This window comes from Paramisgurnus dabryanus, chromosome 8 (genome assembly GCF_030506205.2).
Source record: "Paramisgurnus dabryanus chromosome 8, PD_genome_1.1, whole genome shotgun sequence".
Taxonomy (NCBI): Eukaryota; Metazoa; Chordata; class Actinopteri; order Cypriniformes; family Cobitidae; genus Paramisgurnus; species Paramisgurnus dabryanus.
In genome coordinates, this window is record NC_133344.1 from 35749480 (window position 1) to 35777149 (window position 27670).

The following is a 27670-nucleotide window of genomic DNA, read 5'->3' on the forward strand; positions in this document are numbered from 1 at the left end:
TAAAGACCTATTCTCAGATTTGTTAGATCCTCGTCATAATTTTGCCTGCCACAAGGGGGTGGTGTTCTGCTTTGTGACGTCATTAAGTCCCAGTCTCTCTCTCTCTCTCTCTCTTTGCCATTTATATTAGTAGAAAAAACTGAATTGAAAAGTTGGCAAGTGATGATGTGGCGTTAACGTTTTTTAATCTAGTAAAGTCAAGAATTTTAATTAAAAAAATTGTTATTATAAGTCCACAAAAGATCTTTTAACTTTCGAGATGATATGGTATAGTAACGGAGCTTTATGTTCTGTGTTCGATGATGAGCTGTTTTTTTACAAATGTGATGTAATTTTACTCAGTATTTTGGTTTGGTTTTGTTATTGTTATTCTTTATGTGATGTGTGATGCAATGTTATTAGTAATGTGTTGAAGTAATGGTAAAATAATATGAGGTTGCAGTATTAAATAGTCCTTTTAAAATAAAACTCTCTCTCTCTCTCTCTCTCTCTCTCTCTCTCTCTCTCTCTCTCTCTCTCTCTCTCTCTCTCTCTCTCTCTCTCTCAATTTTTAATTTTTCAATTTAAAGGAACTTTATTGGCATGATTGTGTGTCACTTACAATATTGCCAAAGCATTACACATAAACCAAGAAACATAAAAAACACAACAGTAACAAACATTAATGTGGAATAAAGGTGGTGCTGGGTGATGGATGAAGTACTACTGCAAATAAAGTAAAAAAAAATAGAGTCAGATGATATTTAAAATATAAAACAGACTTTGAAATATAAACATTTGAAGTTTACAAATGTACATTTACGGAGGCACATGAGAGGTAACGTTATAGTAAAAGTACTATACAAGATCAGGGCTAATAATATTTACAGTCTTGATAAAACGAAAGTAGATATCAGAGGTGGACACTACGTAAGTATGTTACTTTCTACATAAAAGTAAATGTGCAAGTATTCGTATTTAATCAGTGTTTTACTTTGAAAAACATACATTCTAAAGCATATTATCATAATTTTTTACTCCACTACATTTCATAATTTCAAGTTTTTGGTTTATATTTAATATTTAAGTACATTATACATCTAGTACATTTTTACTTTTACTTAAGTAAAAAGTACTTTCGTACTTTTACTCAAGAAAAGTAAAAGTACACAATTTTTATGTAATTTGGTTTTAAATCAATATTAATATGCAATATAAAAGGAACACAGTATGATTCTATTCTTTAATGTAGTGATTTTTTTAAATAAACTAAAGTAAAAAAAATTCCCAAGAAACACTCTGATAAAGCACAGATGCTTGGAAAATGTAACTAAAATATTCAAGTAGTGTCCACCTCTGGTAGATATAATACAGAAAAGAATAAAACAGAAAAAAAAATGATAAAGGGAATGAAAGGAAAGCTAAAGTGCGTTTTTTTGCGCGCGTGTGTTTTGTCCCTCGCGGTTCGCTGTAGAAAGCGGAAGTTGTTGCATAGCTGCCGGTCGGCGTGACATTCAGCTCATGTGTGTATAACATCTCACACACACTCACATTCACCGTATGTATCACAATGAGTCTCGTTAGAGCAGCATCAACTTTATCAAAACTACATCTGCACAAACCAGCAAACAGCGCGTTTAAACGGGTACAAGTGTTACATTTTACTTATAATCACGTGTGTGCTGCTGTTTCTCTATTTGATGTCACTCTTATGTCTTCTGATGTACTGTAATGTCTCTGTGATGTCTTCTGATGTCACTGTATGTATTTTAATGTCTCTCTAATATCTTCAGATGTCTCTTTGATATACTGTAATGTCTTCTGATGTTACTTTGATTTCCCTCTAATATCTTCTGATGTCTCTATGATGTCACTGTAATGTCTTCTGATGTCACTGTATGTTTTTTAATGTCGCTCTAATATCTTCAGATGTCTCTATGATGTACTGTAATATCTTCTGATATCACTATGATATCACTCTGAAGTCTCTTTAATGTCTTCTGATGTCACTGTAATGTCTGTTTGATGTCACTTTGATGTATTTGTACTGTATCTGTGATGTCATTCACTACAGTCGGTATATATCTTCTATCTTGTGTGTCTCTCTCTTGCTGGGACGTCTCTCTGATGTTTCTGTGATGTCTCTCTGATGTCATTCTGAAGTCTCTGTGATGTCATTCTGAAGTCTCTGTGATGTCATTCTGAAGTCTCTGTGATGTCATTCTGAAGTCTCTGTGATGTCATTCTGAAGTCTCTGTGATGTCATTCTGAAGTCTATGTGATGTCATTCTAAAGTCTCTGTGATGTCATTCTAAAGTCTCTGTGATGTCATTCTAAAGTCTCTTTGATGTCATTCTAAAGTCTCTGTGTGATGTCATTCTAAAGTCTCTGTGTGATATCATTCTAAAGTCTCTGTGTGATGTCATTCTAAAGTCTCTGTGATGTCATTCTATAGTCTTCTTGATGTCATTCTAAAGTCTCTGTGAAATCATTCTAAAGTCTCTCTGATGTCATTCTGAAGTCTCTTTGAGGTCATTCTGAAGTCTCTGTGATGTCTTTGTGATGTCATTCTGATTTCTCTCAGATGTCTCTGTAATGTCTTCATGATGTCATTCTGAAGTCTCTCTGATGTCTCTGTGATGTCTCTGTATTGTTTCTGTGATGTCTTTTACTACAGTACATCTTCTGTCTTGTGTGTCTCTCACTGATATCTCTCTGTGATGTCTCAGGTGTTGATCCACAGCTGTCGGTCATGCTCAAATGGGTTCACACCAAACGAGCGGATCCGGAACATCGGTATCTCGGCTCACATAGACTCTGGGAAGACCACACTCACTGAGAGGGTGCTTTACTACACAGGCAGGATAGCAGAGATGCATGAGGTAAACGACCACTGAAGGTGTCTCAGTCTCTAGTGTGCTGTCTTATTAGCATCTTAAGGCATCATATGTGAGGTCATATGAATATTTAGGTGTTTCAGTTTATTTGTAGCAGCACATGTGCCAGGTTGGATGGGTGAGTAAGGGTTAACTAATATGCGGTCAACCAAGTGTGATGTAGGGTACACACACGCACGCGCACACACATTTTGTATCTCTCTTATCTAACACATCTGATCATCAGATCATTGAATTAAGATAAGTGTGTTTAATAAGAGAGAGATACAAAATGTGCAGAGCAGTGGATCACCAGGAACAGAATTGAAAACCACTGACCTAGACAGCCTGTTTGAACAAATAACTTATCATAGTAATTGACTAATAATCATATAGTAATTATTTCTCTGGATAGAGGAGATGTGATTGGTTCACTGTGTATGTCTGAATGTATTGTCAGGTTAAAGGTAAGGATGGTGTGGGTGCCATCATGGACTCGATGGAGTTAGAGAGACAGAGAGGAATTACAATCCAGTCTGCTGCCACGTACACCATGTGGAAACATCACAACATTAACATCATCGACACACCAGGTGAACTTTGACAAATATCACACTACTAGTGTATTGTTCTACTTTGTATTGTATACTGTGAGTAAGGTGAATAATAAAAAATATGCACTAGGTAGTATACACTGCATAGTTTAGATTCATTATGATGATGGTGAGAAATATGATCTGATCGTCGTCTTCTCATCAGGTCACGTGGACTTCACCATTGAAGTGGAGCGAGCTCTGCGTGTGCTGGACGGGGCCGTGCTGGTTCTGTGTGCGGTCGGTGGCGTGCAGTGTCAAACCATGACCGTAAACAGACAGATGAAACGTTACGGTGTGCCCTTCCTCACGTTCATCAATAAACTGGACCGCACAGGTGCAAATCCCAGCCGAGCTCTACAACAGCTGAGGTCAGTCAAAAATCCTCAGATTCACAATTTGAAAGGATCATTATATTTTTAGTTGTTATATTATACAGTAAATGATTTTATTAGGCAGCAGAAGTTAAAGAATGGTGACGTAAAGCTTCTCTGGTTAACTTCAGTTTCCAGAGGGCTGAGAATGAGACTTTGCAGTAGCTGATGCTACTGTATAGAGGAAACTGCTTCTCAACAAAATACTGAAGTCTTATTGAATAATGTTGTGTCAGTGTAATCGATGTCAATGTCTGTCACTATAACTGCTTTAAATTTGGTGATGAATTGTCCAAGATATTATTTTCATGTTGTAATCATTTGCTGTCACTGATCATATAATAAGAATGAAATCACATAATAATGCATGTACATCCTTTTAAAGAACAAAACTTTGATAAAATTAATGTAAATGAATAAATAAAAGATTAATAAATATGAATTATAAATTAGACAGGTGATTGATTGGTTGAGGTGTGATGTCATTACATCATAGACTGTAAAAACAGATGGACGACGCCTGTTCGCTCTCTTCCATTGGTGAAAAGTGAAGCCGGCAGTGTCCCGATACGGCGCTGACATCTTGGGTCTCGAGTCTGCGCATTCGATTTCAGGATCAGTCCTGCGCAGTAGTGAGCAGGAAGTAAAGCCGCGAAAGCAAGGCCCTCAGTATTACTGCGTTTCTATTAAAACACTTGATATAAAAATAATTGATATTGATATCACTACATTTTTGTTGTTGAGTGTTTTATAAAACTTTGCTAGTATATAAAATATGATTGAAAAAACATTTCACCCTGTGAATCTGTGGTTTACAATGAATTTATTCAGATTTTTGCTTTAATATACCGGCCCACCAGGGTGGTTTTGAGAACCCTAGCCTGTTGTGTCACCTGTTGTTCCCTCCACACCTGAGAGCAGCTCACAGCAGAGCGGCGTTTCTGACTTTTTAAAATATGGAACCAGAAAAATAATAATTTTATTTGAGAAAATATGACTTGTTGACATAGATTAAACTGACCATCAGTGTATCACATTAAACAACCTTTAAAAAAAGTAAACCCTTACAAAAAGTAACTATGTTTTTGATGCATTAATTGCTATTAGCAAAACCATGGTTTACTACAGTAACCATAGTTTTTTGTTTTTAACTGTAGTAAAACCATGATTAATATATGTAAGGGAAACCCAACATACACAGTATTGCAGATATAACATTAATACAAAACATTATTTATAATACTAAAACAGCAATGCAAAATACACACAAGGTTTTAATGTTTATTTTAAAATTTCCAGCCGTTAAAGACCACACAATAAGTATCAGGATGGCCGAGGCTGTGAACTTGGGTTTCATTCATGGCTTGGGTGTTATGGTTGTTTTTAGTTTAGTTGTATTGCTCTTTTCATTAAGTCAACCGTAATTTTTCAGCCAATATGTTCTCATGTCAGAGCTGTGAATTATGACTTTAAAACCAACCATTTACTAAATTTGTATTTGTCAGGGTAACACATGATTTCACTCCACCTTTGTGTAGTGTAACAAACACACATCCAACAACAATGACAATATAACACATCACCAGAAATCACAGAGGTCATCTTCATATGCCACGTGTTTATACATTGATAAAGTCATCATTATTGTGACTGTTTGTTGATACCGATGGGTAACATTATTATTAAATTCAGCAGCAGTTTAAGCGATGGGATTGGATTTGAATGTGATAGGTCTGTCATAGACATCATGAGCTAACATGAGTTTTGTTTCTGTGTTTATTAATCCAGGACTAAACTCAATCATAACGCTGCCTTTGTCAATATTCCCATCGGATTAGAGGGAAACCTGCGTGGGATCGTAGACCTGATCGAGGAACGCAGCATTTTATTTGAAGGCCCTTATGGGTAAATCATGTGTAATTAATTTTTACTGACTGGAGAGAAATTGTGCTTCTCTCCACTAAGATCATAATAGCAGGATAATGTGCGCATCACTCGCTGATGTTGTAAAGATAATGAATGAAATGACTTTTGCATGTATAATAGTCCAGTAAAGTGGTGGTTGTGCGAGAATTTTTGGAGATCCTCCTCACACTCTTGTGTCACACGTGTTGGTTTCATTTGTCTTTTGAAGCGAGAAGATTCGTTTCGATGAGATCCCGGCTGAAATGCGAGCGGAGGCGTTGGACCGCAGACAGGAACTGGTGGAGTGTGTTGCTAATGCAGATGAAACCCTTGGAGAGATGTTTCTGGAAGAGAGAGTTCCCAGTGTGGATGATTTGAAGGTCTGAAGATGAAACTGATGGGTCTTTATGCTGAAGCTAAGCGTTTATGAGTATCTGTTGTTCACAAGATGATATTTGTGTGTTCAGGCCGCCGTACGCAGGGCAACCGTCCAGCGATCGTTCACTCCTGTACTGGTGGGCAGCGCTCTGAAGAATAAAGGAGTTCAGCCTCTGTTGGACGCTGTGCTGGAGTATCTGCCTAATCCCACTGAGGTGAAGAACTACGCCATACTCAACGAAGAGTGAGTAAACCTCTTTATTATCAGATTAGATAACATCTCCATGTAGAAGACACAGACAATATTAGGACAAATAAAAAATGTATTTAAAATGACACAAATTTCCACAGAACACCCAAAATCTGTGATATGCCACTAAAAATGTTTTTTTCATAAAATGATGTGATCCGATGAGTTTAAAGCTCTGTTTGTTTCTTCTGTGATTGCTGTGAGCACAGGTGTCATACAGTTTACTCCTGGGTCCTAAAGTACACCCTGTTTCTCACAACATATGCAGACTAGTTAATATTAAAAACTGATTTACTCTGAGCTAGATGAACATTTCAAACCCCAAATATGCCATGATTAATGTTATTTATTTTTAGTGCACTTACATGTAAAATCAATTTTAAATTGGGTTTTCATCAGAATTGTTTTTTTTTTTTTACATTTTTAGAACTTGTTCACAAAACCATAATAATATTAATAACAAAATAATGATTTTGGTCACTACAACCTTGATGTAAATTTTTATAATGTTCCATCTCTTATCACTTATGCAGGGATTCAAATGACACCTCCAAAATGTTGATGGATCCAAGCAGAGACGCCACACATCCTTTTGTTGGTTTGGCTTTTAAACTGGAGGTGAGTTACAGAATCCATGTTTTACTACATCAGTAATGTTTGATCTTCATCTCGACTCTGTGTTGTATTTGTGTGCTGTCCAGGCGGGTCGATTCGGTCAGCTGACGTACGTGCGCGTGTATCAGGGCTGTTTGAGGAAAACTGAATATATCTACAACACACGGACGGGTAAGAGGGTGAGAGTTCAGAGACTGGTACGACTTCATGCCGATCAGCTGGAGGTAAGAGAGAGACCTTTGTCTCTGTGTGTTTGTACTGTTAGCTTGTTTGCAGAGGTTTGATTTGTGCAGGTTTTTTAAGTCAACATTAGTCATGTTCAGATAACCAGCGAGTTGACTTTCAATGCTGTGGTTTGGTACTAATCTAAATGAGAAATGTGTTGATGTTGATCTTTAGGATGTTGAGGAGGTTTACGCAGGAGACATCTGTGCTCTGTTTGGCATTGACTGTGCCAGCGGAGATACGTTCACGGCCCGGAATAATGCCAACCTCTCCATGGTATGTGAAGGGATGTTTTCATGAACCCTTATTTATTATTTTAGGGATGAGCTTTTCTCAGTATTATAATATTTGAATATTTAAGCTCATCAAAATTAATATTTTAGTTTATTTAAATGACGTTAATTATGACTTAAAGTTTTATGTATTTTTCATTTTGTCACAACTTCACAGAAGGCTTATAATTAGGAAATATCTACAACAAGCTAAGCTTATATTTTGTATATATGTGTATTTTTAAGTTGAAAATCTTTTTAAAAAATAGCCTACAGAAAAATGTTAAAACCCCAAGCGGAGCGACGGAAGACAAATCTTTGGTCTAAATTCGGTTATAAGTACAGAATCAATACTGCTTGAACTTACAGAAATTATATTATACCAAATATTATACCCTAACCCCAAGCGAAGTTTAAAGTTTGAGGACTTGACAGTAAGTACGCTATCATCATGTAAACAGACTCAAAACAACAAGAGCCCAGAGCGAACGAAAAAACACAGGCTACATAACAGACTGCACAATTGGCATATGAATATCTTCTTTATTTAGTTTGACATGTTTTTGTAAAGAAAGACAACCATACCTAGCCTACTATATAATAAATGTTCTCCTGTCATTTCGTTCTTAGTGTCTGTCTCTTTAAGCTCTGTATTAACAAAATAAAGTCAGCTATTTAACAGGAACCTAACAATTCACTCATGATGCGCTGATGCGGCGGAAACAAAGCATTTTTTTCTATTTGAATTATTTGCAGATTGAATATTCGACTATTCGTGCACGTCCCTAATTATTCACATGATCTAACATTTGGTTAACATGTGGTTTGACATTCAGCTGATAATGCTAAGTCTGTTTCCAGGAATCTATTCATATCCCCGATCCAGTGATCTCGATGGCCATGAGACCTTCTAACAAGGTACTAAATCAGTCCAGTTCTCTTTTATTGACTGTCATATATTGAATAAATCCAGATGAATAACAGTCAACTTCTGTCTGATAGAACGACACCGATAAGTTCTCAAAGGGAATCAATCGATTCACAAGAGAAGACCCAACCTTCAGAGTTCAGTATGACCCTGAGAGTCAGGAGACCATCATCTCTGGAATGGGAGAACTTCATCTGGAGATCTACTCACAGGTACATTACATGAAAACTTTATTATTACAGATCATGTGTGTGCGTGCGTGCGTGTGTGTGTGTATTATACACATGTTATTGTTTGTTGAGAAAGAGCTGTGGATGAAGACGATTAGATCATGTCCTGGAGAGTTACTTTCAATCATTCAGTTTGATTTTATTATCAGCAGAATGGCCTAAACAGGACTGTCAAAAAATGTATCGCGATTAATCACATACAAAATAAAAGTTTGTTTTTGCATTAATATATGTCTGTGCACTGTGTCTAATTATTTTGTATATATAAATACCAGGCTTGTGCACAATTCAGAATTTCAGAATTGGCCTCCATTCAATTCATGAATTTGAATTTGAATTGAATTGACTCCACCCTATAGGAAGTTGAATTTGAATTGGAATGACAGAAAGTGGAATTAATTTCAAGGCAATTCAAAGAAATTCCACAGTCACACAACAGAAAGAATCTCACATACATTCAGTGTTAGGAAAGTTACTTTGGAAAATTTTAAATACTTGGTTAAAGTAAAGCATTCTGGGAAACAAAGTCGTGTTCCATAAAATTACAATTACAAAAAATCAAACTTAATTCTTTGTTATGTGACTAGAGTTTTTAACATTAATTGCTGGGGGAAACATTTCCTGTTAATCTAATCTGTACAAGTAGTTCAAACTAATATAATTTATAGAATATGTAATGCAATCATATCTGACATATACTGAAAGCTTCATTTTTAACACTTTACTTACTGTGTAATATGTATATGAATTTCTTTGAATTTCTATTGAATTGCAATTCTGATTCCTTTAATTCAAATTCGAATTGTAATTCTAGATCCTGTATTTAAAAAAACATTTACATGTGTGTGTATATATTTTTATTTATTTAGATTTTGATATATTATTTTACTTCAATAAAAACTTTCTTAAATGTATACATGTATGTATGTATGTATGTATATACACATAACAATTACACACAATACACACACAAATAAATTATGCAAACACACACTTTTATTTTGTATGCGATAAATCTTTTAACAGCCCTACAAAAAATACAAAAACAGGAAATTACAAAATGGATAGATTACACAATGTTTTCAGAATATTATCACTTAGTCTTTTTTGTAATTTAACTCTTATGTAGTTTTTCATAATTCAAGTAATATAATACAAGTGAAATAAACTATGCTTTGCAAGGCTGTGCGTTCAACTAAGACTGACAACATGTGACTGTTACAGCTGGTTAAGACAAATTAACACGAATGAAAGTAAATGATGTTTTGCTGTTGTTGTGTGTGTGTTATAGAGGATGGAGAGAGAATATAACTGTCCATGTGTGATGGGAAAACCAAAGGTCGCTTTCAGAGAGACTGTGACCAATGCTGTGACGTAAGTCTCACACAATATAAGCACATTTACATTCATAGTGCATTAGTTTAGATTTATTTGTACATTGGAAGTGTACACGTGTTATTAATGATTATTTTAATGGATTAATAATAGAATAACACAATAGTTATACGTGTCGTGTGCATACAGACTGCAGACACCTGTGAGTCAACAGTAAGATTTTAGACTTTATTTAGTCATCATGATCAGATCACTGTATGTACTGTGAGCTTAGTTTGACACAGGTTCAGTATTGTTATCGTTGGGTGGGACATCGTGAGGGCATTTCGGCTGCCATTCACTGTTCAGCACTCGTACGCCCCCATCTGGAGACCAAGACATCAACAGCTTCCAATGAATGATCTCCTAAATCACAAACATATTACACAACCTCATTCATAAACATTTACATCAGTTTATATACATTTACCTCATTCCAAAATTTGAAATAAATGTTTTTATTTGATAAACAGTATATTATAAAGTCCATAACATTATTAAACTTAAGAATCTTGTGGCAATTTCATTGACTGTTAAACATATTCAAATTAAATTCAGTTTCTGTAATAACAGCCCTAAATACTGAAACTAAAATAAAAACTAACCCTAAAAAAACTCAACTCAAACTAGAACAAAGTGTAAAAAGTAAAGACAAACTAAACGAAACTGAAAGGATAAATTAAGGTATTTTTTTAAGTTAGAGATGTAGATTAGTAGTAAATCACCATCACCTGTTTTAAGATGAAGCGCATTTACTACACAGAGCCGTAGTTTGCTGACAATCGGGGCAATTTTGCATTAATTTTTGAGGATGTCTCACTTGCGATAATTAATGGAATATGGTCCAGCTTGTGCCATGTGAACAACGGCTCTGTGTAATAAATGCCACTCTATCTTAAAGCAGTGGATGCCGATTTACTACTAATCAAGGAACCGGTTTTACTGACGAGATGCGCATGACAATCCCCCGATATATATCGCCCAGCCCTACCATATCTGAACACTTAAGAACAACTTTCTCCAACTCAACTTTGACTTTGTACATTTATCCAGAGATAAAGTGCCGACTCAATGAAAGATGCTGTGTTGCCAAGTCCTCTGATTTTTGCAGACATCAGATTTGGGCTACCTTTCAGTTTCAGCGAGTTGATTTTTTTTTTTTTGCAGGTTAAAGATGAAAGGATTTCCTTTATTAGTTATTGGCATTAGGCTGTGAATAGTCATTAGGGAACAGCATTAGTCTATTGGGCTAGTTTTGAATGGTTTTGATACGCAAATCTGGCAACCCAGGCTGTGCGCTTATGCAGACGTTTGGTTCAGATTATTTGAATGTACGTGTAAACAAACATTTTAATCAGATTGCAATGTTAAGGGGACATGTAAACTGTACTGTTGTAACAGGGTTCCCGCGGGGTCTTAAAAAGTCTAAAATTCAGAATGTTAAATTTAAGGCCTTAAAAAGTCTTAAAAACACCCAGATTTTTATCCCAGGTCTTAAATTTAATTTACCCAAGTCTTAAATTTCTTACCTCTTTTCATTCCCAAAAAGCGTTGTCCGCAGAATATAAAATAGTAATTTAAAACGCTGAAGAACTAACTTAATCAGTGGCGGAGGCAGAAAGTGTATGATGGTGGGTCTCTAAAAAGAAACGTTCCGCTCTTTGTCATAATCCACGCAAATCGTGCCATGAACTATGTTTCAGGTGTTGTGATCTGATTGTTTACTGTGGGTTTGGCGAGAAACAATCCTTAAATTAAGTTTTGTATAAGCAAAAATCTTTTTGGGGGTAATTTATAAGCCTGTGGCTTACCTGAGCATTTGCCAGGTTCTGAAACATAGAGGACACAGAAGCGAACAAAAATCAATGCTGGTTTATTGAAAATCAACTTAAACAGTCGGGCCGTCGAGTCCCGAGCCACCAACAGCGTATCAACTTTAGTGTTACACAGTTTTATATTTTAGACTTTAATATTGCTCTTTGCTGCGATGCACTTGAACCTAACGCGCTTTCCCAAACAGCAGCGATTGGCAGACGGAAAGCAAGAAAGTACCGTAATAAACCATATATTTCAAAAAAGTGCAATTGTTTTCTTTTAGGAACAATTCAAACTTTTTGATTGCGCAAATGCTTCAGGAGTTACGGTTAAATGAACAGCGGTAGATCAGAGCCCTTTCGCATAGGCAGGCTGCTGCATACGGCATCGCCTGGTTTATTTAAGTTAACTGAGCATTACATTCGTAAGTCATAAGCATATTACAACAATTAACGATTAAATAAGAATAATAATCAATATTTTAAAGTTAATTTCAAAGTTAATATTCTGAAATAAGACCATTTCTGAAATAAGAAATGTGCCCTTTCGGAGGCTACAGCCTTCGGATTGAGAAACGGTCTCGTAATGGTTAAATTTCATTTTCTTAATGCAGATTCATCCGTTATTGTGTAATTAGAGAAGCTACTAAACCTGATGGCGGTGTATATAGTGCATATTTATGCATAAAACGTATGGGTTGAGGGTTTTTTGGGCTCTGTGATTCTGTATTCAATTGAATGCAATACATTAATTTATTAATAACTTGTATTAATAAAATGCATATATTAATGCTTTTAGGGATTAATAATAATTGAAAGTGATCTTTTGTCCTTTGTATATTTATAAACAGGCACAAGATATATACACAGCACACAGTCAGTTGTACATTAAACATTATGGGGTGGTTTCCCGGGCAGGGATTAGCTTAAACCAGGACTAGGCCTTAGTTTAATTATGACATATAACTAGTTTTAATAAACATGCCTTACTAAAACCATTACTTGTGTGCATTTTGATGTATTTTAAGATATGTCAGTGCAAATTGTTTTCAAGTTTGGAAAGCTCTTATCCCTGTCTGGGAAACCTCCCCTATAAGCTTACGTACTACAGAGTGTGATGCATTTTAAAGCTTTAAAGTTGTATGAGGCAGTGTAAAACTAGGCAGAAACCAGCAGCTGACCATACTAAATGATCTAATATTAGTGAATTTTATTTGTCAAAAAACATTGTTGATAGAATTTTATAAAAAATACTACTTACACATATTAGTGTGATGTATAAATATTGTAAATCAATGCATTTCTTGACTATTAATTAAGAAAAATCACAGCTCTTTGCCTCTAACTCAATGTATTTCAATGGCTCACTATGAGCCATTTTTGGTCTTCCATCGTCAGAAGTCTCTTCCTAAAGGGCTATGGGTAAAATTTGTCGGCGCCAACACTCCTGGTCTAATAGAGTTAAGCATAATGTATTTCCATGTATTTTGATTATCTGTTTTAAAACTGCGTTCATTTTATATTTTTCTATAACTGAATCAATAAAAATAGAAAGTTTTAAGAATTTCTGAGATCATTTGAATGCTTTTAGTAATGTGTCGTGTTGGTCTTAAATTTTACTCATAATGGTCTTAAAAGGTCTTAAAAAGGTCTTAAATTTAACTTGCTGAAACCTGCAAGAACCCTGTGTAACCTTTAATTTAGTCGGATTGAAATTTTGTGCATGTAAACATAGAAACATGAGATTCAAGAGCAACTTGAGAAGATTCAAAAGAACGCACATAAGTTATATGAAGCACTTGTATAATTGTTTTTATGTGATTGTGTACGTTTGTTACCTGTGAGGGCATGTCATGAAGAAGAACATAATAGTTCAACTTCAACTCGTTCTCATGCGTCACCTGTAATATAAAGATCGTACAGATGAGCTGTGACACAGACACGTATTAAAAATGAGTGGACCATTAAAACCCCATAAACACAAGCAAAGCTTCACTATTATAGATGAACATAATAAACTGCTTAACAGTTAATCGTCAATAAGAGTTTTGATCAATTTATTCAGTTTTAACCATTAATGAAATTAATTCATAAAACTTAACAATAAACACATTTACGATAAACAAGTCCACAGTACTGTTGTTCAAATAAATCCTCATGTTCTCTTGTTGTTCATGCTGCTATTAGCAAATATTATGTAAAAATAACCCCTTACTTTAACACTGTAGGTGTTTTTAAGGGTTTATTCAATTATAATTTAACATCTTTATTGGTTAACAATCGATTAATGAGTGTCGGTTGCTGGTGATAAATAATGTCTTATGGAAGTACAGCTGAGTACACATTAACTTCTCTTTATGGGGTGCATGATGGGATAACAAAGTATGCAAAAATGCTGCAGAGGTCAGGGTGGCTATAGTAGTAGCAGCAGTGATGATTGGCTGTGTGCTTTAGATCAGGTGACGCTGTGTATTCACTCACCTGTTGTGTAATGTTTGCCACCTGTGCCATATTAAGCTCTGTCTTCTCACTGGATTCTCTCAGCATGATGAAGGACGCAGCCACACGAGCCAAATGCCAAAACGGCTTCATTTCATCAGTCATGTTACCGTAGCTGTCTGTAGAGAGAATAATAATATGTGAACATGCTCTCAATGCTGAAGATTGTCGAGTGTTGGTTCAAGTCCTGTAATGTGTCTGAATAATGTGTTGACTGATCAGTCAAAAAAGCTCTGGAAAAATCAAGTTCATCACTTCAGCTTAACTGAGCTTTCTATTCAGTTTCTTAATTCAATGTATTACTGTAGTGCTTTTGATCATTTTGGCTTATGGCAAATCATACTGGCAATATATGAGAATAAATGAAGGTATACAAAATCTAGATTTCCAGGAGCAACCCCCCCCCCCCCCCAAAAAAAACCACAAAAAAAAACAAATCAGTTATATAAATAGTGCCATCAGTCAAGCGCATGTATGAAATATTATGATAATTAGGGATGCATAATGATTATTCGCTATTAATCTATAGCAGAATAAAAGTTTTTGTTTAAATCATATATATGTGTGTAAACTGTGTATAATAACTTCATATAGGTAAATGCACAAACATGCATTTATATATTTTAGAAATGTTTACATGTGTATATACATTTGTATATTTATGTATAATTTATATTATATACAGTATATTAATACTTAACCTCTTATGAACCGGCTGAAATCCCACAAGGGGGCGTATTTGTTCCTCAGACGTTGCACAATAAATGTGACATCTGAATATATTATTGTAAATCGTGAATGAAAAGTCGAACAAATGTCCATTAGATAACTAATTGTATACAGTATTTATATTGTAATTCGGTCAGAAACTAAAACAGCTGTTGGAAAGCATCTTTTGCAGCGATTTTTGTGTGAGCATACCAGTGAACACCCCTGACCACTCGGTGAGTTTCACGTCTTTGTAAACGAAAGTTTAATGCATTTTAGGAAGGATTGTTCCAGTGCACCATTAAACCCATTGTAGAGGTCTGAGCTGAAACACAAACACGCGAAAATTCTCAGGGCAGCCGAAAATGTCGAAATTTCAGTCAAAACCATTCTATTTCACCATAAACAATCTGAAAAAAGGGCTTTAAGTCTAAAATACCGAACTTGTCCTTTAAGCTTTCACGTATGTGACTAATAATACAATAACAGTATAGCTAATATGTACATTTAGCATTAATGGATATGCAAAAGGAACTATAAGGTTAAAGCCGGACTATTATATTAAGAAAAAAAAATTGTAAAACCTTAAAAAACCTTTAATCCTAACTTCAGTAAACTCCCACAGGAGTTCAACAGATTTCAGAGATGGAGAGAAACTTGAAAGGGATCGTATGATGCTAGTTCATGTTTTCCTTTGTCTTTGGAGTGTTTTAAGATGTCTGTGCATATAGAAGATCAGTAATGTTGCAAAGATTAGTCTTTAACCCAAAGAGATCTTCTTCCTTAAAGTAAACGCTCATCCACGCCTTCCTATCACACCTCATTCAAACACACCCGACACTTTCCACATCACTGTGTGGGAAGATTTGTGTAACACCGCCGTCGGTTACAGAAGTGATGTAATACAGATACAATACATTGTGTTGTATATGTGCTAATATAGTTGTTAACACATGCCTGGTATGTATTGTGCCGTGAGCGGGCTCTCAGGCTCTCTGTATTTCTGTAAGAAATCTGTTTCTTCAGACGTAAAGTTGACCTTCTGTAGTCCGTCACAGTTATACTGAACCTCAGGTGGACCATTCTGAGGAAAAAAGACCTCGGCTGTACAACTCAACAAACCTGAACCCTGAAAGAGAGAGACAGAAAGATTTTTATGTAAATGACATGTCAGAAAAAGAGCAAAGCAACACTACATTACAGTTGACTGAGATGAAATATTATTCTGGTTTTGTGTCAGTGAATTAAAGCATTCAAACTACTATGCCACTGAGATGTTGTGTGCGTTACCTCATTGGCCCAGTTGATCACAGAGAAGTCCAGGTTATATTTCCTGCCTCCTGTTTCTACAGCCTGAAATCATTCAGAAAACACTTACATTCACAGACACGTATAGTAAACAGCAATATTAATATTATTACAGACTGGGTCGGGTTAGAACCCTCAATCCTTCAGTTAGCAGCTCAGATGTTGATTGGTTGAGATGATAAAGTACCTCCGCTCTGGCTTTGTGCACCGTCTGTAGTCCAAACACTTTGAAGGGTGAGCCGTGTTGTGTGTTGATGTAATGTAGGGCTACTTTAGCTGCCCGGCGAGCTGGGAAATGTGTCGGCTCTAAATCTCCTGTGGCCATTTCAGCATCAGCTTCCGTCTGACAAATCAAGCACGCAGTAGAGGAGAATGAATGGGTGTGACACTCCTGTTTGACTTTGACCCTAAACACCACATGTGATCACTCTATAAACAAACTGTGTGTGAGAGAAGAATGCAGGGTTGTGTGTACTTCCTGTCTGTGAGTTGTGCTGTAGTCCCGCCCTCTCTTAAAGACACAGTGACCTTTATCTCTCAGCAGCTGACAGTGATTCACTCATTGCTATATCTTTAACAGTTTTCAATGTTTGCTAATAATTCAAAGAAATTTTATTTAGCAGAAATAATACATTAAATTACCATTACACAAAAATTCATACTGGTGTTTCCTCAGTCTAGAAGTCAGTGAGTAAATGGTCTGCAAAATATATTTTGTGTATTTAAGGCTAAAGATGCACAATTTATTTTATCCAACAGTTTGAATCTATTTTAGCTCATTAGATTTCTCTCCATCAGAAAATGAGTTTTATTTGTTACAGATTGCTTTTAAATAGCTCAGATCTATCAAGTGTTTGCACACTTTTTGTTCCATCTGTGATTTTTCATTTCTCCCTGTCTGATTATTCTTTCAGTAATATCACATAATGTGAATGGGTTTTAATGAATGCAGGTTTGACTTCACACATAAGAAGCAATCTGGAGGGTCTGGACAGTACGGTAAAGTGATAGGTGTCCTCGAACCGCTGGATTCTGACAGTTACACCAAACTGGAGTTTAAGGATCGCACCATCGGCACTAACATCCCAAAACAGTTTATCCCTGCTGTGGAAAGGGTAAGATATGCTGTTTTAATTTAATTTAAACAATGTTAACACAATGTTGTACAAGGATTGAAACATATGCCTGTAAAGACACACACATATACACAGATGCATACACAGACACATGCACACACATAGGAGCTCAAACACATATGCGCACACACAGAGATGCACACACAGACACACACACACTTACGCGCGCACATATGCACCCATACATACACACAGACAAAAACGCAAACACACCCACACACAGAGACACACATGCACCCACAGAGATGCATACACAGACACACATAGGCACACACACAGAGATGCACACGCGCTAACACCCACATACTTTCGCGCCCATACATACCGGTACATGAACACACATACGCGCACACACACAGACACACACACAGAGAGATGCATACACAGACACATGCACACACACACACATGTACGCACACAATTATGCCCACAAGCGCACACACGCATACATGCACACAAAGACACACACACACACGTACACAAACACACACACACACACACACACAAAGTGTAAGTATCAGTCCTGTCATTTGTCCGTCTTTTCTCTGTCAGGGTTTTAGGGAAGCGTGTGAGAAGGGTCCTCTGACAGGACACAAGATATCTGGTGTTCGGTTCGTGCTGGATGATGGTGCTAATCACATGGTGGATTCAAATGAGATCTCCTTCATTCGTGCAGGAGAGGGCGCTGTTAAACAGGGTATGAGAACAGTAAATATCTTTCTGAATCACAGTGACCACAGTGAAAGTCTTTTAATTTGATGGGATGAATCAAATGTTATTGCTCTAATACATCATCATCGTTTCATGACATTTTCTTCTGTAACTTCATTGAGAGGCTGTTTACACTTGGCATTAACATGCGTTTTCATCGATCGGATCACAAGTGGACGAGAGAGACACATTACGTTTGCACCTGGTATTTATATCCGTCTCTTTTGTCCACTTTCGACCGCTTCTGTCCTGAATACTGTGAGGGGGTGGTCTGTGAGACGGTGGGCGAGTCTCTCTGCTGTCATTCAAACCCGAGCGGGAGTAATTATGAGTTTATATGGACGCAAACTATATTATGTCGGAGTCCACTGCTTGTTTAGCAAGTATACATGCTGCACAGTGTTTTGTACGTTTATATGTTGGAGCTTTCTCTGAATTTTCAGCGCAATTGATGAAATAGGATCGCGCAACTTTCACACGCTTTCAAAACGAAACTACGGAGATCAGCCGCTTTAGTTGTATCAATGAAAGGCTAAAAATAGCGCTGTTCACCGTATGTTTACGCCAGAAGTCTAAAAAAGACGTAAAACTTGTGTTTAATACCTCAGATTAGATAAATGGGCGGAGAGAAGGCGGTCGCGTGTGGCTGTTCGAACGCATTCAACCACATTGCGTTCCGCAACTCCAAAGCGATCCGATCGAAAGTGGTTTCGACTACCTCTGAATGTGGTTGAAAGTGGTCGAAAGTGGACGAGCTCAAAACGTTTTGAACACCGTTTACACCTGGCATTAACGTCGTCCACTTGTGATCCGATCGACGAAAACGCATGTTAATGCCAAGTGTAAACAGCCTCTGGGAGACCAACACAACAATGTTGTCATCTTAATTCTTTACATTAAAAGGGACATTTCACAAGACTTCTTGAAGATGTAAAATAAGTCTTTCATGTCCCCAGAGTACACATGTGAAGTTTTAGCTCAAAAGAGAAACCCCACAGATAATTTATTATAGCATGTTAAAATTGACACTTTGAAGGTGTGAGCAAAAATGTGCCATTTTGGGGTGTGTCCTTTTAAATGCAAATGAGCTGATAAAATGCAAACACTGATCACCAAACTCAATTGTGCTGTCAATTATTTTCTAATAATAGCACTGGGGACCCATTTATGGCACTTAAACATGAAAAAGTCCGATTTAAGATACAGATCATACTAAGATACTGCCTTTAAACATTGTCATTAATATAATTACTGCATGATTTATATTTGATGTGAAAAATAGTTAAAGAGTAACTAAACCCTAAACCAACTCTTTTTAGTTAATGATCTGTAAGAATGATGCTTTATTAGTGCTGTTCATTGATTTTAGTAAGTTTTTTGACATTTAGATATAAAGTGTTTCAATACTACAATATATGGTGTAAAACCGTCTGAGTGCTGCCCTCTTCAGGTTGAACGGTGGCTACTGCAGTTGAATTTTCCTATTGGATGTTGGGTCCAAGAAATAACTCGTGACGTAAGCAGGTTCAAGCTCACCACGCCCTTGTTACGATCTCACCACACACTTGGTACGAGCTAGTTCGTCCCCTCTATCTCCGTTGGGATCTGCCCACTTTTCTTGCATTTTTCAAATATTGCAGTGGGTAGAGTCAGGCTCTGACCAGGGGTTTAGTTACTCTTTAATATGTCATTCACAAAGATTATATAGAGTACAGTGGACATGAAAACACTTGAAAGTGTTTGCTCGATATAGAGGTCAATATACTTGGGATTCAGTTTGATTACGGAGCAGAATCAAATCTTTGTATGAATGTCTGTGTTTTCTCATTACTGGTATGTTTATTCATTATAATTTTCTGTTTATTCACAGCGATGGAGAAAGCAAATGTTGTGATTTTGGAGCCAGTAATGTCTGTGGAGATTGTTGCCCCTAATGAATTTCAGGGGGCAGTTATAGCCGGGGTCAATCGTCGCCATGGTGTCATTACAGGGCAGGATGGAGCCGAGGGATACTTCACACTGTATGCTGATGTAAGTACCTTCATGATATCTAACATGAATTCATAGATTTTATCATTTCACTCTATAAATAAAATGTAGATATTTTACCCCGCGATTATATTGTCATGAGGTACAGTAGGTCACAGTTATTCATTCAGCTAGATGAGCCTGTAATGTTTTGTTGGTGAAATGCAATCTAGACGTATTCACAAATGACAGTAAAGATGTCATAATACATCTGTATTGACATAATGTACTCTATTGGTTTATATTTATAGATTCCACTGAATGACATGTTTGGATACTCCACAGAACTGCGCTCCAGTACAGAGGTAAAAACCCAACATCTTAACATTTAATACTACAACAGATTAGTACAAAATACGGTAAACCACTTCAAAGTCAACATAAACGTAATTTAATTATACACGGTCCTGGTCTTTATTGTGTATCTGTGTATGTTTTTCAGGGTAAAGGCGAGTACACTATGGACTACAGCAGATATCAGCCCTGCCTGCCATCTGTACAAGAAGAACTCATCAATAAATACTTGGAGGCAACAGGCCAACTGCCTGCTAAGAAGAACAAATGGAAGAACTGAACAGTCGCATCACACAGATCTATCAAACACATCTTTCAGAGGATCCTTGATAAGAACATTGATAACATGCTGACTTATTAACTGGTTTTACATTTATTTTACAAATAATTATTGTAAATGGTTCTGAGAAATTGGGTTCTGTCATTTATTGTAAATGTATTTGTACAGCATATGTTTGCAGGTGTAGTAATTATGAAATAATAAAAAAATAAGTTAAATTGATGAGTTTTAATTCTAATTAAGGGAAAGAAAGATTTAGGATTTAACATTTGCAAAAAGAGACAATTGTGCAAACATTTATAGTTAGTGGTTTAAACACACTCCAATGTGAACACAACATAAGAAAAACCTCAGCGACCTTGCCGTCAACCCTTAGAAAGACATTGGCGTCAACGGTTAAAAAAGACCTCAACAGCCCAGTGTCAACCATTAAAAAGACCTCAGCGACAATCGTTAGAAAGGCCTAAGCGACCAGTGGCGTCAACCGTTAGAAAGACCTTAGCGACCAGCGGCGTCAACTGTAAGAAAGACATCAGCGACCAGTGGCATCAACCGTTAGAAAGACCTCAGCGACCGGCACCGTCAGCCATTAGAAAAGACCTGAGTGACCTCGGCAGCAATCGCTAATAAGACCTTGGCGACCAGTGGCGTCAAGCGTTAAAAAAGACCTTAGTGACCAGCGGCACTAAAGGTTAGAAAGACCTGAGTGACCAGTGGCATCAACTGTTAGAAAGACCTCAGCGACCAGTGGCATCAACCGTTAGAAAGACCTCAGCAACCAGTGGCATCAACCGTTAGAAAAACCTCAGCGACCAGTGGCATCAACCGTTAGAAAGACCTTTGCGACCGGCTGCGTCAACTGTTAAAAAGACCTCAGCAACTGGCACCTTCAACCTTTAGAAAGACCTCAGCGACCAGTGGCATCAACTGTTAGAAAGACCTCAGTGACCAACGACACAAACTGTTAGAAAGACCTCAGCGACCAGTGGCATCACCTTTAAAAAAGACCTCAGCGACCAGTGGCATCACCTGTAAAAAAGACCTCAGCGACCAGTGGCATCAACCTTTAGAAAAGACCTCAGTGACCTCGGCAGCAATCGCTAATAAGACCTTAGTGACCAGCGGCGTCAACTTTTAGAAAGACCTCAGCGACCAACGACATAAACCGTTAGAAAGACCTCAGCGACCAGTGGCATCAACCGTTAGAAAGACATCAGCGACCAACGACATAAACCGTTAGAAAGACCTCAGCGACCAGTGGCATCAACCGTTAGAAAGACATCAGCGACCAACGACATAAACCGTTAGAAAGACCTCAGCGACCAGTGGCATCAACCTTTAGAACAGTGGCACATTTTGGATGTCTCCCTTATTTAACACACCTGATTCAGGTCATCAGCTCATTAGGATAATGAACTGAACTGAGTGTGTCAGATATGAGAGACATCCAAAATGTGCAACCAGTGGCATCAACCATTAGAAAGACCTTTGCCACCGGCAGCGTCAACTGTTAAAAAGACCTCAGCAACTGGCACCTTCATCCGTTAGAAAATACCTCAGCGACCAGTGGCATCAACTGTTAGAAAGACCTCAGTGACCAACGACACAAACTGTTAGAAAGACCTCAGCGACCAGTGGCATCACCTTTAAAAAAGACCTCAGCGACCAGTGGCATCAACCTTTAGAAAAGACCTCAGTGACCTCAGCAGCAATCGCTAATAAGACCTTAGTGACCAGCGGCGTCAACTTTTAGAAAGACCTCAGCGACCAACGACATAAACCGTTAGAAAGACCTCAGCGACCAGTGGCATCAACCGTTAGAAAGACATCAGCGACCAACGACATAAACCGTTAGAAAGACCTCAGCGACCAGTGGCATCAACCTTTAGAACAGTGGCACATTTTGGATGTCTCCCTTATTTAACACACCTGATTCAGATCATCAGCTCATTAGGATAATGAACTGAACTGAGTGTGTCAGATATGAGAGACATCCAAAATGTGCAGAGCAGTGGGTCCCGAGGACTGGAGTTGAGAACCACTGCTTTAGAAAGACCTCAGCAACCAGTGGCATCAACCATTAGAAAGACCTTTGCCACCGGCAGCGTCAACTGTTAAAAAGACCTCAGCAACTGGCACCTTCATCCGTTAGAAAATACCTCAGCGACCAGTGGCATCAACTGTTAGAAAGACCTCAGTGACCAACGACACAAACTGTTAGAAAGACCTCAGCGACCAGTGGCATCACCTTTAAAAAAGACCTCAGCGACCAGTGGCATCAACCTTTAGAAAAGACCTCAGTGACCTCAGCAGCAATCGCTAATAAGACCTTAGTGACCAGCGGCGTCAACTTTTAGAAAGACCTCAGCGACCAACGACATAAACCGTTAGAAAGACCTCAGCGACCAGTGGCATCAACCGTTAGAAAGACATCAGCGACCAACGACATAAACCGTTAGAAAGACCTCAGCGACCAGTGGCATCAACCTTTAGAACAGTGGCACATTTTGGATGTCTCCCTTATTTAACACACCTGATTCAGATCATCAGCTCATTAGGATAATGAACTGAACTGAGTGTGTCAGATATGAGAGACATCCAAAATGTGCAGAGCAGTGGGTCCCGAGGACTGGAGTTGAGAACCACTGCTTTAGAAAGACCTCAGCAACCAGTGGCATCAACCATTAGAAAGACCTTTGCCACCGGCAGCGTCAACTGTTAAAAAGACCTCAGCAACTGGCACCTTCAACCTTTAGAAAGACCTCAGCGACCAGTGGCATCAACTGTTAGAAAGACCTCAGTGACCAACGACACAAACTGTTAGAAAGACCTCAGCGACCAGTGGCATCACCTTTAAAAAAGACCTCAGCGACCAGTGGCATCAACCTTTAGAAAAGACCTCAGTGACCTCAGCAGCAATCGCTAATAAGACCTTAGTGACCAGCGGCGTCAACTTTTAGAAAGACCTCAGCGACCAACGACATAAACCGTTAGAAAGACCTCAGCGACCAGTGGCATCAACCGTTAGAAAGACATCAGCGACCAACGACATAAACCGTTAGAAAGACCTCAGCGACCAGTGGCATCAACCTTTAGAACAGTGGCACATTTTGGATGTCTCCCTTATTTAACACACCTGATTCAGATCATCAGCTCATTAGGATAATGAACTGAACTGAGTGTGTCAGATATGAGAGACATCCAAAATGTGCAGAGCAGTGGGTCCCGAGGACTGGAGTTGAGAACCACTGCTTTAGAAAGACCTCAGCAACCAGTGGCATCAACCATTAGAAAGACCTTTGCCACCGGCGGCGTCAACTGTTAAAAAGACCTCAGCAACTGGCACCTTCAACCTTTAGAAAGACCTCAGCGACCAGTGGCATCAACTGTTAGAAAGACCTCAGTGACCAACGACACAAACTGTTAGAAAGACCTCAGCGACCAGTGGCATCAACCTTTAGAAAAGACCTCAGTGACCTCGGCAGCAATCGCTAATAAGACCTTAGTGACCAGCGGTGTCAACTTTTAGAAAGACCTCAGCGACCAACGACATAAACCGTTAGAAAGACCTCAGCGACCAGTGGCATCAACCGTTAGAAAGACATCAGCGACCAACGACATAAACCGTTAGAAAGACCTCAGCGACCAGTGGCATCAACCGTTAGAAAGACATCAGCGACCAACGACATAAACCGTTAGAAAGACCTCAGCGACCAGTGGCATCAACCTTTAGAACAGTGGCACATTTTGGATGTCTCCCTTATTTAACACACCTGATTCAGATCATCAGCTCATTAGGATAATGAACTGAACTGAGTGTGTCAGATATGAGAGACATCCAAAATGTGCAGAGCAGTGGGTCCCGAGGACTGGAGTTGAGAACCACTGCTTTAGAAAGACCTCAGCAACCAGTGGCATCAACCATTAGAAAGACCTTTGCCACCGGAGGCGTCAACTGTTAAAAAGACCTCAGCAACTGGCACCTTCATCCGTTAGAAAATACCTCAGTGACCTCAGCAGCAACCGTAAGAAAGACCATAGCGACCAGTGGTGTCAACTGTTAGAAAGACCTCAGCGACCAGTGGCATTAACCGTTAGAAAGACCTCAGCGACCAGTGGCATCAACCGTTAAAAAGACCTCAGCAACCAGTGGCATCAACCATTAGAAAGACCTTTGCGACCGGCGGCATCAACTGTTAAAAAGACCTCAGCAACCAGTGGCATCAACCATTAGAAAGACCTTTGCGACCGTCGGCATCAACTGTTAAAAAGACCTCAGCAACTGGCACCTTCAATCGTTAGAAAATGCCTCAGTGACCTCGGCAGCAACCGTAAGAAAGACCATAGCGACCATTGGTGTCAACTGTTAGAAAGACCTCAGCGACCAATGACATAAACCGTTAGAAAGACCTCAGCGACCAGTGGCATCAACTGTTAGAAATAACTTGGCGACCAATGGCGTCAACTGTTAGAAAGACCTTAGCGACCGGCGGTGTCAACTGTTAAAAAGACCTTAGTGACCGGCGCCATCAACCAATAGAAAATACCTTTGTGACCTCGGCAGCAATTGTTAGAAAAACTTTGGTGACCAGCGGTGTCAACCCTTAGAAACACCTTAGCAACCAGCGGCGTCAACTGTAAGAAAGACCTGAGCAACCAATGACAATGACATGGTGTCATCTGTTAGAAAGACCTCAGCGACCAGTGGTATCAACCGTTACAAAGGCCTTGGCGACCAGCGGTGTCAACCGCTAGAAAGACCTTAGCGACCGGCGGTGTCAACTGTTAGAAAGACCTCAGCAACAAGTGGCATGAACCATTAGAAAGACCTTAGTGACCGGTGGTGTCAACTGTTAAAAAGACCTCAGCAACCGGCGCCATCAACCGTTGGAAAATATCTTTGTGACCTCAGCAGCAACCGTTAGAAAAACCTTGGTGACCAGCAGTGTCAACCATTAGAAACACCTTAACAACCAGCGGCGTCAACTGTAAGAAAGACCTCAGCGACCAATGACATGGTGTCAACTGTTAATAATAATAATAATAATAATAATAATAATTCATTACATTTATATAGCGCTTTTCTGCAGCACTCAAAGCACTTTACATATGAAAGGGGGAGTCTCCTCAACAACCACCAATGTGCAGCATCCACCTGGATGATGCGACGGCAGCCATATTGCGCCAGAACGCCCACCACACACCAGCATATTAGTGGAGAGGAGACAGAATGATATAGCCAATTAGTATATATGGGGATGATTAGTAGGCCAACGGGCAAGTTTGGCCAGGATGCCGGGGCACACGCCTACTCTTTTTTGAAAGACATCCTGGGATTTTTAAAGACCACAGAGAGTCAGGACCTCGGTTTAACGTCTCATCCGAAGGACGGTGCTTTTTGACAGTATAGTGTCCCCGTCACTATACTGGGGTGTTAGGACCCACACAGACCACAGGGTGAGCACCCCCTGCTGGTCTCACTAACATTTCTACCAGCAGCAACCTGGTTTTCCCAGGTGGTCTCCCAACCAAGTACTGACCAGGCTCAGCCCTGCTTAGCTTTAGTGGGCAAGGTGTCTTGGGCCATAGGGTGATGGGTTAGAAAGACCTTAGTGACCAGTGGTGTCAACTGTTAGAAAGATTTCAGCGACCAATGACATAAACCGTTAGAAAGACTTCAGCGTTCAGTGGCATCAACCGCTAGAAAGACCTCAGCAACCAATTACATAAACCGTTAGAAAGACCTAAGCGACCAATGACATAAACCGTTAGAAAGACTTCAGCGATCAGTGGCATCAACTGCTAGACAGACCTCAGCAACCAATTACATAAACCGTTAGAAAGACCTCAGCGACAAGTGGCATCAACCGTTAGAAAGACCTCAGCAACCAATTACATAAACCGTTAGAAAGACCTCAGCGACAAGTGGCATCAACCGTTAGAAAGACCTCAGCGACCAATGACATAAACCGTTAGAAAGACCTCAGCGACCAGTGGCATCAACCGTTAGAAAGACATTGGTGACCAGCGGCGTCAACTGTTAGAAAGACCCCAGTGACCAGTGACATAAACCGTTAGAAAGACCTCAGCGACCAGTGGCATCAACCGTTAGAAAGACCTAAGCAACGGGCGGTGTCAAACCTTAAGAAAATACCTTCATGACCTCGGCAGCAACCGTTAGAAAATACCTTTGTGACCTCGGCAGCAAACGTTAGAAAGAGCTTGGCGACCAGCAGCGTCAACTGTTAGAAAGTCCTCAGCGACCTCTGCGTCAATCATAACAACTACCTTAGCGACTTCACCATCAACCATTAGAAAGACCTCAGTGTCAACCATAAGAAAGACCTAAGCGGCCTCTGTGTCATCCGTTAAAAACACCCCAGCGACCTCTGCATCTTTCAGTTGTTGTGCCAGTGGTGAACAGCACTCACATTTGCTTCAGAAAATCAAATTACATTCAGTAAACATTAACTAAAGCTTGCTTTACCTCAGACTCTTTAATGGTGTTAAGACAGTTGTTCACGAGATCTGCAGACTCGCAGCAGGACAGCAGATGTTTCTGATAGACGGGTAAAGCTGGTGTGAGCTGAAACAAAGAGAAAACCAGCAAAACAAAGCAGAACATTTTCACGATCCACACCAGGATGAGTTCAGACTGCTGGAGCTCTGGATTCCCACTGAACTATGAGGTTTCTCTGAAGAATTCTGCTGTTTATAAAGCTAAGGGTCTGTTGCATAACAGCCTGTTTAGATGAGCAGTGGGATGACGCTTTCCAGATGACCTGTTCCCTGTCAGTAAACCTACACAAGATCTCCTGACCAAACCTCTGTGAAGAAATATGTGCTGGCTGTTGAACAGCAGCTCTAAACGTGTGTTGAAACATTGTTTTCAA

At 38.9% G+C, this 27670-nt stretch overlaps 2 protein-coding genes across 3 annotated transcripts; one reads left to right on the forward strand and one right to left on the reverse strand.

Moving 5' to 3' along the window:
• The first annotated feature begins 1455 nt into the window (after positions 1-1455).
• gfm1 (G elongation factor, mitochondrial 1) lies at positions 1456-20995 on the forward strand. The gene is made up of 18 exons (XM_065281686.1): positions 1456-1624; positions 2709-2861; positions 3316-3448; positions 3615-3819; positions 5611-5727; positions 5957-6107; positions 6195-6349; positions 6889-6973; positions 7057-7194; positions 7370-7471; positions 8329-8385; positions 8470-8607; positions 9917-9999; positions 17281-17443; positions 18017-18161; positions 20046-20206; positions 20455-20508; positions 20646-20995. The coding sequence occupies exons 1-18, from the start codon at positions 1550-1552 to the stop codon at positions 20775-20777; spliced, it is 2247 nt and encodes a 748-aa protein (XP_065137758.1). The 5' UTR covers positions 1456-1549; the 3' UTR covers positions 20778-20995.
• On the reverse strand, positions 9600-27573 carry lxn (latexin). 2 transcript variants are annotated; one of them, XM_065281688.2, is made up of 7 exons: positions 27265-27573; positions 16516-16671; positions 16311-16373; positions 15974-16149; positions 14295-14427; positions 13652-13714; positions 9600-10365 (listed from the first exon to the last, which is right to left on the reverse strand). In XM_065281688.2, exons 1-7 carry the CDS (start codon positions 27400-27402, stop codon positions 10231-10233), a joined length of 864 nt encoding a protein of 287 aa, XP_065137760.1. In that variant the 5' UTR covers positions 27403-27573; the 3' UTR covers positions 9600-10230. The 2 variants fall into 2 exon arrangements, with proteins under 2 accessions (XP_065137760.1, XP_065137759.1); XM_065281687.2 differs by having other exon boundaries at positions 14295-14431; positions 15978-16149; positions 27265-27558.
• Between the last annotated feature and the right edge of the window lie 97 nt (positions 27574-27670).